General features: G+C 35.9%; 1 protein-coding gene across 1 annotated transcript in view; it reads left to right on the forward strand.

The window, feature by feature from the left end:
- Nucleotides 1-21853, forward strand: part of MYO9A (myosin IXA) — a 424596-nt gene that overhangs the window by 158756 nt on the left and 243987 nt on the right. Inside the window, exons 9-11 of the mRNA XM_081084933.1 lie at nucleotides 4065-4154; nucleotides 8376-8492; nucleotides 12771-12905. Of these exons, the coding sequence (XP_080941059.1) occupies nucleotides 4065-4154; nucleotides 8376-8492; nucleotides 12771-12905 (342 nt within the window). The remainder of the gene's footprint in view (nucleotides 1-4064; nucleotides 4155-8375; nucleotides 8493-12770; nucleotides 12906-21853) is intronic.

Raw genomic sequence — 21853 nt, forward strand, 5'->3', positions numbered from 1 at the left:
CTCACTCTATCTATTCCACTCTCTAAAAATCTGTGGAAAAAATATCCTTGGGTGAGGATTAACAACAACAACAAAATAATGGGCCTTTAGATATATTAGTTCTGCCATTTAATTTATTAATTTTTGTTTTTATACATGTACTTTTCCTCTGTGTTAAATTATGAAACATTTTTAGCACAATACATATAGGAAATGATTTAACTACCTGAATGTATACTTACAGTCCTACACAAGTAATAAGACACTGCATATAATATAAAGCTCACTGTGTGCTCTACCCCTTCCAGAAGTAAACACTATTATGAATTTGATGTTTATCATTCCCATTCTTGATTTTATATTTTCAGAATAGGTAGATATTTCCATAAAGAATATATAGTTCTGCATGTTTTCACACTTTATATAAATGTTGTACTGTGTGTATCATGCTAAACTCGACTTTTTCATTCCATATTATGATTTTGAGATTTTTCAAAGCTGATTTATATACTCTAGAGTAGCCGTGGGCAAACTACGGCCCACAGGCCAGATCCGGCCCGTTCAGCTGTTCTATCTGGCCCGCGGAGCCGAAAGAGCGGAGGGTTCTCTTGCTCTCTCCTCCGCTCCTTCACCAGCAGCAGTGTTAACATGTATTAGTTCACACAAACACTCCGTCCATGCTTTTGTTCCGGCCCTCCGGTCCAGTTTAAGAACCCATTGTGGCCCTCGAGTCAAAAAGTTTGCCCACCCCTGCTCTAGAGTCTTCTTTTTAGTTGCTTTTTAAAATTCTATTCTATGAATAAAACAACATAGCTTGTCTGCTTTAGTGGGGATTGAGGTTGTTTGTAATTTTTCATTTATAAATAAGACTAGAGGCTGGTGCGTGAAATTCGTGCACAGGGGTGGAGGATCCCTCAGCCTGGTCTGCACCCTCTCGCAATCCAGGAGCCCTTGGGGGATGTCCGACTGTCTAAACCGGCAGTCGGTCATCCCTCTTGCAATCTGGGACCGCTGGCTCCTAACTGCTTGCCTGCCTGCCTGCCTGATCACCCCTAACCACTCTGCTTGCCTGCCTCATCACGCCTAACCACTTGCCTGCCTACCTGATCGCCCCTAACCACTCTGCCTGCCTGCCTCATTGCCTGTAACTGTTTCTGTCTCGCCCCCACCACCATGGCTTGGTCAGGAAGGACGTCTGGTATGACATCCGGAAGGTCATTCGGCTGTCTGGTCTAATTACCATATTATGCTTTTATTATTATAGATTATGATAGACATTTTTGTACATGCCTGCTGTTAGCGTTTGTGAGCATTATTCACAGGACAATGATTTTCAACCTTTTTTAAATCTCATGACACACATAAACTAATTACTAAAACTCTGGCACACCAAAAATATATTTTTTGTTGATCTGACAAAAAATAGATATAATTTTGCTTCATTCATATTGGATGGCTATTGTGTTGGCTGCTGTCATTTTTTTTTATTTGAAAGTCTAAGGGAAAAGAGGTCAGTGCCCCTGACTAAATAGTTAGGTATTGCATGTTTTAAAAATTCTTGAGGCACAGTGGTTGAAAATTGCTGTTCTAGAATACAGTTTAAGGAGTAGACTTTTGTGTTAAGGTATATACACATATTGAGGTTACTGATATTGACAAATGACTTTCTACAGGGGTTGTACCAGTTTATACAAGTATATGGAAATAACCATTGCTCCATGTTTTTGCCAGCTTACATTTGCACATTCCTTTAGAAAAATTTCTTGACCATACTGCAAAGATCTTTTATTTTTAAATGTTTTTTTCATTTTTAATAATAATTCCTGAAATTTAGAAATATACCTCACAGTATAACACTGTTTTTTTTCTTTTATTGTATGTATGTATATATTTAAATATATTTTTATTGATTTCAGAGAGGAAGGGAGAAGGAGAGAGAGATAGAAACATCAATGATGAGAGAGAATCATTGATTGGTTGCCTCCTGCCCGCCCCCTACTGGGGATTGAGCTCGCAACCAGGCATGTTTCCTTGATTGCAATCAAACCCAGGACCCTTCAGTCCACATGCCGACACTCTATCCACTGAGCCAAACCAGCTGGGGCATAATGCTGGTTTTTTAAAATCACATGTGTTTTCTTAGTTTTATTGTGTTTTTGTAATCTCATATTTATTTTGGTTTATAAAAATATTTTAAATATATCTGAAAGGATATGGTTTTATATTTAATCTTTGACTGTTTATTTTTAGTTTTACTGTATTTTGTGAAAGTAATGCGCCTCAAATTGTTTTTACTTTTTGAAATTTGAGGATTGGGCAATAGAAGGTATATTTTTCAAAAGAAGGTGAATTTTCTTTCCTTTTTTTTGGTTAATCCTCACTTGAGGATATTTTCCCATTGATTTTTAGGGAGAGTAGAAGAGAGAGGGAAAGACAGAGAGTAACATCAGTGTGAGAGAAACACAGCGATTGGTTGCCTCCTGCACGAGCCCCTACCCAGGCTGGGGAGGAGCTTACAACCAAGGTACATGCCCTTGACTGGAATTGAATCTTGGGACCCTTTGGTCCGCAGGTCGATGCTCTATCCACTGAGCCAAACTGGCTAGGGCAAAAGAAGATATATTTTCTTTATGGTGCAATCATATTTTAATAAAACGATTGATCTGTCATGAATTGCTGGTGTCAGGGTAGTATCGTATTCTCTTGTTTTTGTAACTCATTTCTCCTTGTAGTCTAATCTATTTTGCTTTATGTATTTTATATTATCTATATAAAATTTTATGAAAATTCTTTATTATGTATGGATGCTTTATAAAATACCCTGTTTTACCATTTCATGCTCACCAGTGTGGTAAAAGTGAAAAGTCTGATAATACCAGGTATAGTCAAGGTTTGAAGAAATAGGAAACTCTGAGTGCTGCTGCTGAGAGAGCAGGTTGGTAAAAACTGTGTACAGGCAATATCCTATAAAGCTGAAAATGTGTACATTACAACCTGGTAATTTCACTTTTAGGTATGTACTTCAGAGAAACTCTTAAAAGCATATGCAGGAATATTTACTGCAGTTTATTTTCTAATAGAGCAAAAATATAAGTGGTGTTAGTGCCTAAAAGTAGAATGGATCACACAGTGTGGTAATTGATATAGTTTTGTGCTATATAGCATTTAAAATGAACAAGATTGATCTAAATTATCAAGATAGTCATATCTAAAAAATAAATGGGAATATGATATACAGATAAAAGTTAAATTCACATGACAATATAAGATAATGTTTATGAAAACATCTAATATGTACTGTATGTATACATAAATAAACTGAAATGACACATATCAAATTTATGATAGTATTGGCCTCTAGAGAGTGAGAACAAAGGAAGCATGAACTTTATCTTAAAGTTTATCATCTGTAAATAAAAATAAACTGAAACATAAATTATTACCCATAAATTAAACATAAATTATTGCAATGTTCCTGGAACTCAAGAAGTGTTGTTGCTGTTCAGTCCTTTTCTCCAGGTTAGGAGATTATGGTTGATCGTCTTAAAAAGTTGTTTATACTATTTTATATTTTCCATATTCTGCACAATAAAATTATGTTTCTCCATTATGATCAGAATGAAAACTTTAATTTAAAAAGGCCCCTTTGATTTATTTTTTTTGGAGGTCTGGGAGTGGAGTCTATGGGACACATGCTTAAAAACATTTTAAAATAAAATTGATTTTAGAGATAGGAAGGGAGAGGGAGAGAGAGATAGAAACATGGAGGAGAGAAAAACATTGCTGTCTCCTGCATGCCACCTACTGGGGATTGAGCCCGAAACTGGGCATGTGCCCTGACAGGGAATTAAACCTTTGACTTCCTGGTGCATGGGTCAATGCTCAACCACTGAGCAAAACCCGCCAGGTAGGACACTTACATTTCACTTTGGCCAATATTTAAAATTTTCCAGTGTATTGTCTTTCTTTTACTCTGTTGTCTACTGTTTGCTAATCTTAATTTTTTTCTCTATATGGCTTTTCAATAAATAATTCAAACCATTGTTATGAATCTTATATATTGAACTTACTTTTCTGTTGTACAGGTTAAAGAAGAGATGCTATTTGAAGCATTAATTATGAGGAAGACTGTGACAGTGGGAGAAAAGCTTATTTTACCATACAGACTGGCAGAGGTATGAGTAGATTTTTCTCTGGATCAAAGTACTCTGATAATTTTTAGAAGTTTGGGTTGTGTCATTTCTCTTAACACAAAATGAAAATAACAAGAAAAAATGTTGATTGAAATATTTCTGGGCCCTTGAAATTTTTGAACTTTCCATCAACTTGAAAACTTAAAGTTGAATGTGATTTAAGGAATTAGGCTTACATTTTTCTTAAAAGCTCTTAATCTACTCACCATTCTTAAGTTTCATATTGACTTGAAGAGATGATAGAATTATAAATGAGCAATATTTGACCCAATTGATTATTCTTTCTTTTTTGAAAGTATGTTTTTATTTATTTCAGAGAGGAAGGTATAAGGAGAGAGAGAATCATTGATTGGATGCCTCCTGCACACCCTACACTGGGGTTCGAGCCCGCAACCGCAACCTGGACATGTGCCTTGACTAGGGATTGAACCGTGACCTCCTGGTTCATAGATTGATGCTCAACCACTGAGGCAGTTTCTTATCTTTTGGTTATTTCAGACTCTCCTGGTTTATTTTTTCAGTTTTTATTTTTGTCTCCTTTTTCTTTCTTTAGTTCTGACCTCTGAAAGATGGAATGCCCTATGAGACAATCTTTATCTTTTCCTCTCTGTGTTCTTTATCTAGATTATTTTACCCAGTCCTATGACTTTAAATATAATCTGTATAGTAAGGCTTCCAGGTGAGATTTATTGCTATAGTGAGCCATTGTTGTTGTACTATCCAGGTGTATAGAAGTAAGAAACTACTGAAAATCTGATTATTTTTAATGTAATTTTATGAAAGTGATAAGAAGTGAAACTCTATGAGAGTTATAAAAATAGGACAGCAATATGAGATTAGAAGACACAAGGGTGGGGAAATAACGATTGAATTGTAGAGAATGCTTTATGGGCTGACGTTGATCCATTTATCCCACTTTTTGGGTCCCTCCTAACTGTACCTACAAGTCTACATATTTTCATTATGTCATGTATCTTATGTCATATTTTATGATGTCCACCTTTGAGAGCTTTTTTCTAAATAGCAGAAAAAGCTAACCTGTTTTTGTGTAAGGTTTCATTGCTTTTGTATTTTCTTTAACAACTTTTTTCATTATAAAACATTTTAACTTTAAATTTAGTTTTTTGAGATTATATTTATAGCCTCTGCTTTATTTTTTATTTATATTTGTTTAGGGTATTTGTTTAGAAATATGTGCTTAGAAATGTGCTAGGCATTAGGTATAAATGAGGAGCAGTCCTTAAGGCTTTTAGTATTTCATGTGAAGATAAATGGAAATTTCCAAATAAACCTTCACTCTGGCAGCAGTGTGGAGAGTTATTTGGAAATGAGTATATTAGTTTTGTGTAGCTGTGTAACAGACTTAGCCACTTAATACAATTTTATTTTCTGACAGTTTCCAAAATCATGTCTGGGCACAGGTTAGCTGGGTACTCTGCTCAGGGTTTCACCAGGTTGAAATCAAGATGTATGTCAGGGCTGTGTTCTCATCTGAGACTCAACATCTGCTTTCAAGTTCACAGGTTGTCGACAGGATTCAGTTTGTTGTAGTTGTAGGACTGAGACCCTGAATTTCTTGTTGGCTGTCAAGAGCCATTCTCAGCAGCTAGAGTCCTGTTCACAACATAGCAGTTTGCTTCTTCAGCGTCAGCAGGAGAATTTCTAATGAAAGAAATCAGTTTCTTTTAAGAGTTTTCTCTGATTAAGTCAGTTCTATCCAGGATGATCTTCCTATGATTAAGTAAAAAAATAAAAAATAAAAAAAGTCAGCTGATTTGGGGTCATAATGAAATCTTTAAAATCTCTTCATCTTTGTCATATAATATATGACAGTTAGTGGAATGAAATCCATCATAGTTACAGTCCTGCTCACAATTAGGTTCTGTACATGTGATATAGACCATGTACAGCAGGAGATGGGAATCTTGGGGATGATTTTAGGATTAGGAAACAAGGCAAGAGTGAATATGGAAAGATGAATTTGGAGGCTGTATTAGTACTGAGGAGAAAGGTGTTTGCTGCTTTGTCTAGAATGGTAAGATACTTGTAGGGAGATATCATTATAGTTAAAACGAAAGAAATTTAGATGGTGAAACCAACAGGATCTGTCAATGATTTGCTAAATGGGAAGCAAGGAGGAAGAAATAATGTCAAGGATGAATCCTAATTTTCTGGTTCACACAACTCTAAGAATATTGGTATTATTCAGTGAGATAGGAAACACTAAATGAGATCTTGTTTGTGTGGGAAAATATTAATTGATATTGGGCTTATTGAGATTAAGCTGTGATAGGCAGGACTGCATTTCAAAAAATAGGGGCTGAAAATATAATATTGGGAGTTGTGGGGTTAATAAGTATTGGTATACTTTGATAAATCTGGATTCTATTTAACTACATTTTATGAAAATAGTATCTAACTCTAAAACATAAATAAGTGGGTCTTAGTTTTTAATTTAATATGAAGGTCAGTCTTTTAACTAAAAAATTAACCCATTTATATTTAATGGGTTGAAATAACCAATATTTTGTCTTCTTCTCTCTTTTTTTGTATCTTGCTTGTTCATTTAGGTTTAAAATGTTTTACTTTTGCTGAATATGATCAGATTATCTTTATTCTCTTTTCTCCCTCTGGGAAAAATAGAATGGCAATTCTTTCTAGATATTCTATTGTGATTTTATTGGTATTTTAAAAATACTTTGTTGATAACTTGCATAAGTATAGAATTCTAGGGACACATTCCTTTTTCTCTGAGAACTTGTAAATATTTTCCAATTATTTTCAAGTTGATAATGTTAAAGATAGAGAATTTGATACCTGTCTTCTCTTTGGTAGTGGTTTTTAGGTAGCAGTAATATTTTTGGCTAGAACTTGAAGCTTTCTTTTTTTTTTTTTTTAACTGAAATTCAGAAATTCAGTCATCATCTGTATGATGTCTATTTTGCAAATGTGTAAGCTGTAGCCTAAGAATTTAAATAATTTGACTAAAGTCACACAACTAGAATAAGTAGAGAATTTGGTATTGGAAGGTAGTCCAGCTATTAATCATTACTCTTTACTTCCTCTAAACTTCAGAACTGAAAATAAATGTGTACCTGAACATACAATCTTCAAAATAAGTCCCTAGGTGATAACTATATAAATAATTATATTCTAAGTGCTAAGACTCAAGATTATCTAAGACATATGTCCCCCCATTTAGGTTGTAGTACTTTTTTTTATTTTGAAAAAAACATGTTTTTATTGATTTTTTTTTTTTTTTTTAGAGAGGAGGGGACAGGGATAGATAAATAGAAGCATTCATGAGAGAGAAGCATCATCAATTGGTTGTCTCCTGTACACCCCATACTGGGGATGGAGCCCGCAACCTGGACTTGAACCAGTCACCTCTTGTGTCATGGGTTGATACTCAACCACTGAGCCACACTGGCTGGGTGGTTGTAGTACTTTTAAAATGTTGAATTTTCTTTAACTAGTAGAATTTGTGTTTTAGAACAATTTCAGATTTACAGAAAAATTGAGCAGTTAGTCCAGAGTTTCCATAAACTGGGAAAAGTTTGAAATGAGGGAAAAATAAATTGCATAACTTCGTAATGAAAGAATTGTTACTCTGTGTAGGGATGGAGAAATTCTAGAAGCTACTCTTGATGACAAGCTGAAGATAACCAGGAATGTAGCTGTAGTGATATTATGGTTATGTTTTAAGAATCTGACTGGGATTCTGCACATAATTGATGGCCTTTTTGCTAACAGATTTATTGCTTTGCTTGGAATACTCTTCCTCACTTTAGATGGCAAGGTCATTTGTTTGTAAACTTGCTGTTATACCTTCTTTACCAGGTGAAAAAAAAAATATATATATACACACACACACACACACACATACACACACACATACATATACACATACACATACATTAATTTTCAGTAAAACTATTTTGAACTGAATAACCTTCATTTTTCCTTATTTTTCAAGACAGTTTTAGCCTAGATTCTTTGAGTTGGACTAAATCAATGAATGTATATAGAAAACTTATAGCTTATTATAATTAGAGGTATTTATATTGAGAGAAAACTTAATTTTGAATTCATGCTAGTAAACTTTTTTTCTTTAATGAGAGCAAAACACACTTTGTTATAATATCTTAGTTAGATTATTGCTAATTTCACTTGTATTCATAACCCTTTCTTTTTTTTTTTCAGGCTGTGACAGTGAGGAATTCCATGGCTAAGTCTTTATATAGTGCCCTATTTGACTGGATAGTTTTTCGGATTAATCATGCACTTCTGAATAGTAAAGATTTGGAGCAAAATACCAAGGTAGACATACATAAATTATATATTTTTACTAGAAAACGGTTTTAATAAGATGGTTAATACATTAAATTTAAAAAGACAGAGTTATGTAAAAGTCATAAGTAAGAGTCATCTTTTATCTCTATTCCCTGCTGTTTTCTTCCTTATTTCTGTTTTTATTATCCTGTGTAGAGGAGGTGTTAATCTGTGTCTTTTTTCTTATGTACTTACATTCCCATAAATGTGCATATAGAGTTGCTTTTAAACATAAAAATATAATTATGATATTGTCATTGTTAGAAATGTCCTAACCTGTTGTGGATTTCTATGAGCTAATTTGAGCCAAACTGACGATATATACTGGAGAGCAGCAGGATCTCAAGTACTGTGGAGAATAATATTTTTTGCAGTTTCTTTTATGCATTTGAAATTAGGAGGGAACTTAGGAAGATTACCTAAAGGTGGAAGGAGCCAACAGAATAGTTAAGATTATGTGCTCTCTTGAGAGTTAATACCACCTTCAAGGGTTATTGCTTCTGGTTTTTCAAAGGTGTGTTAACCTAGATGCACTGGAACAGTGGACATGGCTGGCTTAAAGCTTTGCACCAAAGAGGTTGTAGGCCTGGGACATGACTCCCCACAGTGAACTGCCTACCTAGGCATTTATGAGAAGATCACCGTGAGGTTACTTTCCACAGAACCCTCCATTGTGTCCACAGTCTCTATATTGGTCTCTGTGTGTTTAAACCTAGTATGTCTTGAAATATAGCTGTACCTCATTGTTTTATTTTTATTTTTTTTTAAATATATTTTTATTGATTTCAGAGAGGAAGGGAGAGGAAGAGAGAGATAGAAACATCAATGATGAGAGGGAATCATTGATTGGCTGCCTTCTGCATGCTGGCCCGAACCCACCACCCAGGCATGTGCCCTTGACCGAATTGAACCTGGGACCCTTCGGTCCGCAGACCAATGCTCTATCCACTGAGCCAAACCAGCCAGGGCCTCATTGTTTTATTTTAATTGAATTTATTATGGTGACATTGATTAATAAAATTATATAGGTTTCAGGTGTGCAATTCTATAATACATCCTCTGTATATTTATTCTGTTTACCACCACACATCAAGTCCCCTTCCATCACCATTTATCCCCCCCTTAAACCCTTTTTTACCTACCCTATCCTCCTTTTTCTTTGGTAATCACCATAGTGTTGTCTGTAACTACGAATTGTTGTTTTGTTTTGTTTTTTATTAATCCCTTCACCTTTTTCACCTGGCCCCTAAACCCCCCCCCCCCCTCTGACAGTTTTCAGTCTGTTCTCTACCAGTGTGCACCTCATTTTTATCAACTTTGTAATATATAAATTCCCCCATTAAAAATATATTACATTTTTTATTGTTAAATAATAATGTAACAAATATTCTTTGCATACATTTCTCTAGGACAAAATCCTCAAAATGAATTGCTGGATTCAAAGATATATATGTTTAAAATTTTGGTAGATGCTGCTAAATTGCTTTTCAAAAAAATACTACACTTCCACCAGTAGTGCATAAAAGTGCCTATTTCTCTGCTACACCTTTAGTCACATTGGATATTCTCAGAATTTCCATTAGGCTAATCTGACAAGGAAGATAGTTCATTTTGTTGTCAATGTTTATGATAGATGAAAATTGAGCATCTCATGTTTTCTCTGTTTTATTTCTTTATATATTTTTCCTATTTTTGTTGTTCATTTTATCTTTTTGTTATTCCTTTTTAGGAGTCATTGTGTATATTGTAGAGATTTATAGTTTGACGTACATTGCAAACATTTTCTCTTTACTTTAAAGATTTGTTTATGTTGTGTTTTTTGAAGTCCTTATGTTTTAAATTTTTGTACAGTTCTGTCATTCTTTTCTTTTATTGTCCTGGACTTTATTTATTTACTAATTTATTTTACATTGGAAGTCCTCTTCCAGCCCAAATTATAAAATATTTATTCTCATACATTTAGAATATAATTCTTTATATTCAGACCTTTTTTCCAATTGGAATTTACTTTTAACATGGCAGATTTTTGATACTTAATTTTAATAACTTCAATTTCATTTCCTAACAACTTTTTAAAAAAATATATTTTATTGATTTTTTTACAGAGAGGAAAGGAGAGGGATAGACAGAAACATTGATCAGCTGTCTCCTGCACACCCCCTACTGGGGATGTGCCCACAGCCAAGGTACAGCCCTTGACCGGAATCGAACCTGGGACCCTTGAGGCCGCAGGCCGACGCTCTATCCACCAAACCAAACCGGTTAGGGCAACTTTTATGGAATGAATAGTCTACCTTTTCAGGCTGAATTAGAAATGTCATCTTTAATCCTCCTTTTCCTGGGGGAGATCAGGTGTGTTGTCTCTGTCCCTATAATGTACTGAGGCAGAAGGACAGGGCACCAGCCCCCTTGGGGTCATGTCTTTGGTGCTGGTGGCTTCCAGTCTGCAGGTTCTATCCTTAAGCTCTGGGTCACAGGGAAAAGATAAAAGAAATGTCATCTTTATTACTTAATTTGATTATTTTAAATCTAAAATTGCTTTTATATGAGCTTTTCATGCTTTATGTGAGCCCACAGAATATTAATTTTAAATGTAATCCAACTTACCAAATTAACTTATTTTTGAAGGTCATTATTTTCATAAGGGCTTAGAATTTAGTCAACAGAATTAATCAAACAAAATACTTTCATTTGGGGGGTTTGAGGGGACAGTAGGAAGTAGATCTGAATTTTATTGATTTAGGTACTTATGGAAAACAAAATACTCTTTTTTAAAAAAATTTTTAAAAAATATATTTTATTGATTTTTTACAGAGAGGAAGGGAGAGGGATAGAGAGTTAGAAACATCGATGAGAGAGAAACATTGACTAGCTGCCTCCTGCACACTCCCTTCTGGGGATGTGCCCGCAACCAAGGTACATGCCCTTGACTGGAATCGAACCTGGGACCTTTCAGTCTGCAGGCCAACGCTCTATCCACTGAGCCAAACCGGTTAGGGCAAACAAAATACTCTTAATGGAAACTTAAAAAATATCTCTCACTATCACTCATTACATCATTTTGCCTAGTATCTCTCTTAGCACCAGTGGAGAAAAATTATTTTCATTTAACCAAAATTGTCATACGACTATATTTCAAGAATGAGGTGGAGTGGTGAGAAGAATGTTGGTATGAGGGTATTAGAGTTAAATCCCTATCATCCATAGTAAGTAGTTAGAAGATAATTTCTACAAGTGAAATATCAAGAAATAGAAAAATAAGCACTTGCATACTATACTTGTATACTATACTATACTATACTATACTATACTATACTATACTATACTATTCCATACCAAACAGCTCAACAATTTGAGTGTTGTTGATATTAGGGTGCAGAAATTGAGGATGAAGAATATATTGTTTTTTTGTTATAATCCTTTTAGAACTATTTAACATTGTAATCCTTGTACAATGTTTTTTTTTAATCCTCACCCGAGGATATTTTTTCCATTGACTTTTAGAGAGAGTGGAAGGGAGAGGGAGAGACAGAGAGAAACATCGATTGGTTACCTCCCGCCCCTGACTAGGGCCGGGAGTCTGCAACTGAGGTATGTGCCCTTGGCCGGAATTGAACCCGGGACCTTTCAGTCTGCAGGCCGACGCTCTATCCACTGAGCCAAACTGGCTAGGGCCACAATGTTTTTTGTTTTTTTTTAAATAAAAAATTTTTAACTTCAAGAAACCACATATTCTGATATTCAGTTTTATTTCTAGCTTGCACAAGGCTGATTAAACATCCTTGTTAGCTTGGTTTTTAAAGTAGGATTCTATTGGAATATGGAAGTCAAAGTAGGAAAAATTGCATGGCCCTCTTGGTATTAAAACAAGGCATAGCCAGTAGTGACCTAGTAGTACTTAAGTAACTTTTTGAATTCCCATAGCCTGTTATTTCCATTCTCTTGTCTCTTGGAGTTGAGGAATTTCTGAGATTGAGATAACTGGCCAGTGTCCCTGCTTTGTACATTTCTATAGAATAATCAGTGGGTTACGTGTGTCAAAATTTTGGATTAAAAAAAATAATTAGGAAAAAAAGAAAAAGATGAAACTAAAGAGAACTAAAATGCTTTTTACTTGTGGTATAATTTGGTTCAACATTGGCCCCCAAAACCTACTCTCCAGTGCTGAAAAAGAACTTTGAGCATTTTGTTTCTTACTGTAAATATTATTTATGAAATAAATTTGAGCATCATTTTTTCAACCATAATTTTTTTCCTGCTTTGTAGACTTTGTCAATTGGTGTTCTTGATATTTTTGGCTTTGAAGATTATGAAAATAATAGCTTTGAACAGTTCTGCATTAATTTTGCTAATGAACGTTTACAACACTACTTTAATCAGCATATCTTTAAACTGGAGCAGGTGAGTACCTAAGTGCATGTATGTTTGCCCCCCCTGCCACTCCTTCATTCCCCACCTTCACATACACACATATAAATTTTTGATTCATAGTCATGATAAGCATTTAAAAAAATATTTTTATCTATTTCAGAGAGGAAGGGAGAGAGAGAGAGAGAGAGAGAGAGAGAAAGAGAGAAAGAGAGAAAGAGAGAAAGAGAAAGAGAAACATACCAAAGATGAGAAAGAATCATTGATTGGCTGCCTCCTATAGGCCCCACACTGGGGATGGAGCCTGCAACCTGGGGGCATGTACCCTGACTAGGAATTGAACTGTGACCTCCTGATTTCATAGGTTAACACTTGACCACTAAGCCACGATGGCTGGGCCATGATAAGCATTTTAAGTCTTATATTGCAATACAGATATTGAAGTCTTCATATTAATGTAAGCAAATGATATGTCAGACCATAGGTTTTTAGATATATCATACAGGGTTTTGTTGTTTTTTTAATAGGACCCAAGTAGATTCAGTACTATGCATTTGAGTGCACCTTTGAATGAAAATTGGGTGGGTTTGTTTTGAGTTTCTATCAGTGTTACTGATTTTTAATTAGTTCCATGGGCTTGCTCAGATGCTAAGTATGCTTGTTTGTTTGCTTTGGTCTCTTAGTTCCAGAATGGGATATAGGAGCTTATTAATGGGATCTCAAATCAACTCATAGTATGGCTATAGGAAACATGACAGTATAGAGAGAAAAAAATGGGTAACTAGATATTTTCTATGAAAAGCTCAAATTGACTTAGTGTAGGAAGAGTGAGCCATTAATTTCCATAAGAAATCTTAGGTTCAATGCAGGGTCAAAGAAAATGTGGGGTCTTCCTCCAAGCCAAGTTTGAGGTCAGTAGCAAGTTGAGATTGTAGCATTTTTTTTTCAGTTTATGTATGTGGACATAAGCAGAAGCAGGACTTACATTTGACTCAAGGGAAATGGTAAAGAAATGAAATGAACAACCCTGGCTGGGTAGCTCAGTTGGTTAGATTGTATCATCCCGATACACCAAGGTTTTGAGTTCATTCTCTCCCTCTCTCTCCCCACCCTCCCACTCTTCCTCTCCCTCTCTGTTTCTCCCTTCCTTCCTCCCTCTCTCATATTAATAATTTTAAAAAAATGAAATGAACAGAAAGACCACAACAGTCTATAAAACAGAAAAAAGAAAAGATCTTTTTTATCATTGTTGCCCTCTATCCTACCTCTATTTTGCTTAAAGGGTTATAAGGACTGATTAACAGTTGCACAAGCAACATTGGTCTGGTCATTTTGAATGCTTGAAGTTCGATACACATGACTTTTTAGCTAGACTCTTTGATAGAGCTATTAAAAGATAGTATTGACTGACAATGAGATGGCAGCATAGATAAATGCCTGTAGTCTCCACCTCCCACAACCACATCAAAATTACAACTAAAATACAGAATATCCATCATGCAGAACCGCTAGAAAGCTTGTTGAATGGAAGTTCTACGACTAGAGAAGCAAAGAAGAAAGAACACTGAGACTGATAAGAGGTGCAGAGGCACGGAATGGGCTGGTACGGCACCAACATGTGCCACTTTTTTAATCTGTGGAGGTCATCCAGAGGATCAAGGGATCCCAGCCCCATACCAGACCCACAGCCCAGAGTCCCAGAGCTGGGAAAAGAAATCCCTATGGGCAGTAAGAACTACAGCTGTAAAAACCAGTGTGGATTGGGGCTCAGTGACACAGAGGCTGCTGGAGACCCAGCTGTTCCTCTTAAAAGTCCAGCACCACAAACTGAACTTACAAGGTCCCACTTCCTCTGAGCTCTAGCACCAGAGTGAGGCTTTGAGGGACACAGACATATACGAGGAGGAACTGGATGGTCTCGCATGGGGCAGGAACTTGAGGGTGGCTTTCTCCCAGATGGAGGTGCTCACAGGGATCATTGTTCCTATGCTGGGACCCCTGTCCCAGGGCTGACTGGCAGCCATTTTTGTTTGCTCCACCCTGGTGATTCACTAAGACCCCACTTCATCCAATTTACAACCCCACCCAAGCTGTGTGCAGCGGCTATGAATGGCCTGTCCTTGCTCAGGCTAAAATCTCTCAAACTGCAGCTGGGTCATGGAGCCCCAAACCTATCAATAAAAGGCCCAAGAGTTGACACCAGCACCGGTCTGCCTTGCTTCATAGCTGGGCCTCATCTGGGCAGTTTCAAACTGGATACAAAGGAGGGATCTGCAAATCTTTCTGTATGTCCTGCTGGGTGGCCCCAGGCAATGACTGACTTTGTACCTCCCTGGAGACCCAAGGGCCAGTGTACTATCCATTGGTCAGTGTGAGACCATACCAGATTACAACTCTACACATCCATAAGTGACACACTCAAGGGGAAGACTCAGTGAACACCAAACCCCATTGAAGCAAGTCCTGCTCCATTGAAGCAAGTCTCCTGCACAGCAGCTCTCCCACTGTAGTCGCAGCTAGTCTTCATAGCCAATTGGCCTGGAGGTCAATTCCTACCAGTGACAACAACAGCAGTCAAGTCTCAACTACAACAAGACTGTGCTCACAGCCCATGAAGGGGTGCACCTACAGCTCCCAGCTCAGGTGACTGGGGAGGCTGAGCCACTGGGCCCTATAGAGCACTTACTATACAAAACCACTCTACCAACTCAAGGAGATTTAGCAGCTCTACCCAATACATAGAAACAAACACAGGAAAGCAGATAAAATGCAGAGATAAATAAACATGTCACAAATGAGAGAAATGGAAGAAAGCAAACTATTGAATATGGAGTTTAAAACCACAGTTATAAGGTTATTCAAGAATCTTCTAGAAATCTCCAGAAGAATGGAAAAGGACCAATCAGAAATTAAGCATACACTGACTGAAATAAAGAATAATATACAGGGATTCAGCTGTAGAGTAGAGGATTCTGAGAATCAAATCAACGATTTGAAATATGAGGAAGCAAGAAATACCCATCCAGAAGAGCAAAAGAAAGAAGAATCCAAAAATATGAAGATAGTGTAAGGAGCCTCTGGGACAACTTCAAGTTACCAGCATTCACATTATGGGGGTGCCAGAAGAAGAGAGAGAGCAAGATATTGACAGCCTATTTGAAGAAGTAATGACAGAAAACTTCCCCTACCTGGTGAAAGAAATAGACTTACAAGTCCAGGAAGCACAGAGAGTCTCAAATAAGAGGAATCCAAAGAGGACCACATCATAATTAAAATGCCAAGGGCAAAAGACAAAGAGAGAATCTTAAAAGCAACAAGAGAAAAGCAGTTAGTTACATACAAGGGAATGCCCTTACGACTGTCAGGTGATTTCTTAACAGAAACTATGCAGGGCAGAAGGGAGTGGCAAGAAATATTCAAAGTGGTGAATGCCAAGAACCTACAACCAAGATTACTTTATCCAGCAAATCTATCATTCAGAATTGAAGGTCAGATAAAGGAGCTTCACAGATAAGGAAAAGCTAAAGGGGTTCATCACCACTAAACCAGTATTATATGAAATGCTGAAGGGTATTCTTTAGGAAGAGAAAGAAGAAGAAAAAGAGAGGGTTCAAAAATATGAACAAAATGGCAACAAATACATAGCTATCAACAATTGAATATAAAAATCAAACGATAAGAAATCTAATGAACAGAATAAACTGGTGAATAAAATAGGATCAGAGGCATGGAAATGGAACAGACTGATGATTCTCAGAAGTAAAGGGGGCAGGGCGGACGGGAAGAAATTAAAGGTCTTAAATGCATATATCCATTACCTATGGACACAGGCAGTAGGTTGGCAAAGGCATGGGGCTCAGTGGGAACCACGTGGAGGGGAGCATTGAGGGGAAAAAAGAGGGACATCTGTAATAATCTTAACAGTAAAGATTTTCTTTTAAAAAAAGATGGTATTAATATTACACCCTGGCTGATGTTCTCAGTGGTTAGAGCGCTGGCTTGCACACTGAAGGGTGGTGGGTTTTATTCCCAGTCAAGGGCACATACTTGGGTTGGCAGGTTTGATCCCTGGCCCTGGTCTAGGCACATGTGGGAGACAACCAATCATGTGCTCTTTCACAGCGGGATCTCTTTCTCTCTCTCTCTCTCTCTCTCTCTCTCTCTCTCTCTCTCTCTCTCCCCCTCTCTCTGCCTCTCTCTCTGTCTCTCTCTGTGTCTCTTTCTCCTCTCCTCCCACTCTCTCTAATAATCAATGGAAAAAATATCCTGAGGTGAGGATTAACAACAAAAAGATAGTATTGTTTGTTATAATAGCAGCTAGCATAATGTAGTGCCTACTATTTCTTAGGCAGGTCCTATTATTTTTATTCTAGTTTTACAGGTGATGCCTAAAGAAAGTATTCAGTCCTTAAAACTCTAGTTCCATAATTTTTGCTTTTAATCAAAAGCTGAGCTGGGATTGGTCTCTTAACAGTCCAGTGTTCTTTTAACTAACTCATACCAAGTTAGTATTTTTCTCTCTTGCAAATGGGTATATGTGTTTGGGGTGGGGGGGCGAAGGATTGCATGTAGTTGATGTGTTCTGTACTTTAAAAAGCAAAGCACCACTTGCTCTGTGGATCATTAAACAGAATACTGGTGCTGGCTGGCGTGGCTCAGTGGTTGAGCATTGACCTATGAGCCAGCAGGTCACGGTTCGATTCCTGGCCAGGGAACATGCCCAGGTTGCAGGCTTGATCCCCAGTTTGGGGCATGCAGGAGGCATCTGATTAATGAAGTTAGGATAATAGTTAATGGGCAAGATTCTTTGTCTTTGGAAAGAGGGGATGAGATGGGATTTTGGACCACTAGTGCTGTCTATAAAAGTTCATAAAAATCACACATTGACAATAACCCCTGCAGTCCAAGAATACCCCCATCAATAGTACAAATTACAAATACATTAAGAGACATTTAAACCAAAAAGTAACTCTGACTAGACTAAATACATTCATTCATCAAGTACAATAAACTTAGCATAGTCACTGACAACACAAGTTTAGGTGCAATTTCACATGCTTTCACAAATCTTCCAGTACAGCTCCCATAGTAAAGTGTCTTTGTGCACGCCATTTTCATTTATATTTAGGTGCATCATACATCATCCTTAAGACTATTTCACTTCATAATTAAACTTGTTAATATATATTGTAAGAGAACACCAGGTTAAAATTTAGCCCCAATGATGACAAAGTTTAACAATTAAAAAAATTCTTGAGAGTATATTTTAATTTGTTTAATCGCATGAATACTATTTCCTCTTACTATGCTATCAAAATAAACATGAACTCCTCAAAAATGGAAACTCCATCCTTCTTAAAATATTAACAAGCATTTTAAGTAACAATAAAATTATCCTGTAAGTCAAACAGTAAATTTCACATTCATTACCAAATTTAAAATACCAGTGATTTGAAGATTGAGGCCTAAAACATTAGTACTAAATTATAAAATACCATGTAAAAAATGTGCAGTAAATTGCTTGTGAAAATATAATGGGATATTTCTCACAGTAATATTAAAGCACGACTCTAAATGGACAGTTTATGTAAATGTACCTTTACCAACAAGCAAGAAAACTGAAAAATTAAGGCCTTTATATGCTATATATTACTATCTGAACTCAAAGCCAAATAGAGGTTACAATACTGCAAAGTACTATTTTCAACCTCTCTAACATTGTTAGTTGCTTCATCTCAACTCAATAATTATTACCTTATCTTTACATAAGCTCAAATGCTAGTTAACTTTATCATCTTGAAATAAATATTTCTCTGTATCTCTATTTTAATTCAGTCCCCAACCCCACGCCATCTAGACAGAATGCTGGAAATAGGGCTTTGTCTGATTAGTTCACAACTGTATATTCAGGGGCTAAAAATGGTTAGCATACGGTAAATATCCAGTATTTTTGAATCTATATAATAAAGCCTAAGTGACGGTTATGGCGGAATGACCAGAACCACCGGTCGCTATGATAAGCACTGACCACCAGGGGGTAGATGCTCAATGCAGGAGGTTCCTCGTGGTGGTCAGTGCACTCTCACAGGGGGAGCACTGCTCAGCCAGAAGCTTGGCTCACGGCTGGCAAGCGTAGTGATGGTGGTGGGACCCTCCCCCATCTCCGCGGCAGTGCTAAGGAGCACTGAGCCGAGCAGTAAGGAGGAGCAAGCCGAGCAGTAAGGAGCAGTGAGCAGGCAGGCAGTAAGGAGCAAGGGGTCCCGGACTGCGAGAGGGATATCCCAGACTGCGAGAGGGCGCAGGCCTGGCTGAGGGACACACCCCCTCCAGTGCACACATTACGTGCACCGGGCTTCTAGTGAACTAATAAGAAGCCTGACCTCCATGGGCAACTCTACTTGTTTTCCCAAAGCATTAATAGGCAATTTACCTCTTTGCACAACCAAACTTAACAATTTTTTAAAAGAAACTGATATCTATGCTGTGATAACATAGGATGTAATGGAAAGACAACTGAAGCTACACATATATCAAATCAAGGTTAAAGACACTGGATCAGAAAGATTATTACAAAGCATGGTAAATAATTTTTAAAGCAAATCGAGTTTAAAAGTATCAAATGTTGAACTGCTATGAGAAAATGGTACTAAAATAACGCTTTAAAATAGTTGACAAAATTTCTATAATTTCACACATAAAATTCTTTCATTGTTTTACCATTTTCTTTCATCCTACGTGTGTTCTATATTCCAAATCCTAGAAACAAATGTTTTCAGTTACATGAAACAAGAAAAATGCAACTGAATTATCTTTGAAAATTAATTTTTTCTTCAGTTATGTTTTAAATTGATAGACATTATAGAGATATGAAGAACATCATCTTGAAAATCATAAAACAGTAAATTATACTGTCAAAATAAAATTTAAAAAGTTATTGCCGAAACCGGTTTGGCTCAGTGGATAGAGCGTCAGCCTGCGGACTGAGAGGTCCCGGGTTCGATTCCGGTCAAGGGCATGTACCTGGGTTGCGGGCACATCTCAGTGGGGGATGTGCAAGAGGCAGCTGATCGATGTTTCTCTCTCATCGATGTTTCTAACTCTATCTCTCTCCCTTCCTCTCTGTGAAAAATCAATAAAATATATTTAAAAAAAAAAAAAAGTTCTTACTCAGTTGAATAGTCTAAAGCCCCACAATAGCAAAATGTAGTGTAAGAGGCATAGTAAGTACAATCTTTCCATACAAATAAAGAATAATGAATACTGAATTGAAAATACCACAAGCTCCATGTTAGAGGTATGTAATATACACATTTTCACAGCTGTTTCTTGAAAAACTATTTAGATAAAATATTTAGTATTTATCAATTTTTTTATTTGAACCTATGCAACTTCCATCCATATTAAAATATCAATTAGTGTAAATACTTTCTTATAAAACTACTATACAATTTCAATTTTTATTAGAGAAATGTAATATTCACTCCCCATAACTTCTTAAAGTTCTTTTTATTAGTGCATTCCGTAAGAAATACACTATAACCACTGTTTGTGTTTTCTAGTGGAAAAAAAGTGATAAATCTATTAATTCAAACTATATCCTTATTATGATTACTTCTTAAACATTTACATGTTTAAATATGCTTGGTGAATAGTGATCATTCTATTCCCGCAGAGGTAAATTTCAGCATAATGCTAAATGACTGGACTACACAGTAAAATAATCACATGTAGATTACATAAACATAATTATTCTGTTATATGTAAGCTTACTTATAAAGTAACATAAAACAAGCATTAGATAACAGTGATAAAAAATGTAAACAAACAAATGTTAATCCCTTCCCTGAAAAACAAAAGATAAAAGGGCTTCTTGTTTTATTCAAATAAACAAAATATTATCTATTTTATAAAAAAGGTAAGACACTGATTTTACAAAACTATATTTCCAAATATAGATAAAGAAAATCTGGAATAGTTGACACACTTTATTGAGATAAAATGTGCAAAAAAATCTGATTAATACTTAAATGTATTAAATTCATTTTACATAGACTGATACCATTCCCTACCAAAAAAAAAAAACTTCTTGTTTTGTTCAGATTTAAAATAGTGTCTAATTATCTGAACTTAAGATTTAATGAGCCACTATCCAAATAACAACAGCAAAAAGTCTATAGTGTAGGAAAAATCAAGTAAAACTAAAACATTTCTATTAATTATTACTTGAAATTCATCCCCACAAAAAAAAACACAAAGGCTAATACCCATTTAGGCAGCAGAGAAAAATATGAAGTGCCTATATAAAACTTACAAATAAAAAAATTAAAAACAATCAAATTTTGCCATAACAAAATGCATATGAATTTCAAAGTTATTCGTGTTTAATAGATTTATTAAACTTAGAATTCACAGAGCATTTGTTTGTGCTCAGATATTTTGCAAAGTGCCCTCAGAGGGGCTTGGGAAGGTGACATAAACATAAAATTGTGATACTTTCCTCCATACTAAAAAAAAATTATTGGATTTAAAAATTTAATTTATAATTCTTAGGAGAAATTGGGGGGAGGGGGGTGTTGGGACACACTAACAATTCCCAGCTCTAAAACATTTTCCAAAGAATGTGGCAAAACTATTAACTACTTAGATGTGTTATTAGTGAATCAAAATGTAAGCAATGGGAGCATAAACATCTAACATATTTGCAAATTAACTTTAAAGTTTTCAATAATAACTGGTTATTTTTAAAAACGTAAATATGAAACAGATAATACAGACTTTAATTTATCCAGGAAAAATAGCATTATCCCCCATCTATAAAATTAAATCATAATTTCTCTCTTGAACATAATATAAAACTATTTTGAGTAACAATGAAACAGAAGCATGGGTTTAGATATGCACCACTCTCTATGATGTACTAATTTACACAATATGTTTAATAACACAATATTGGATGTTGTCCTTCACTGCATATTAAAATT

Source organism: Myotis nattereri, assembly GCF_964212035.1.
Source record: "Myotis nattereri genome assembly, chromosome: 1".
NCBI lineage: Eukaryota > Metazoa > Chordata > Mammalia > Chiroptera > Vespertilionidae > Myotis > Myotis nattereri.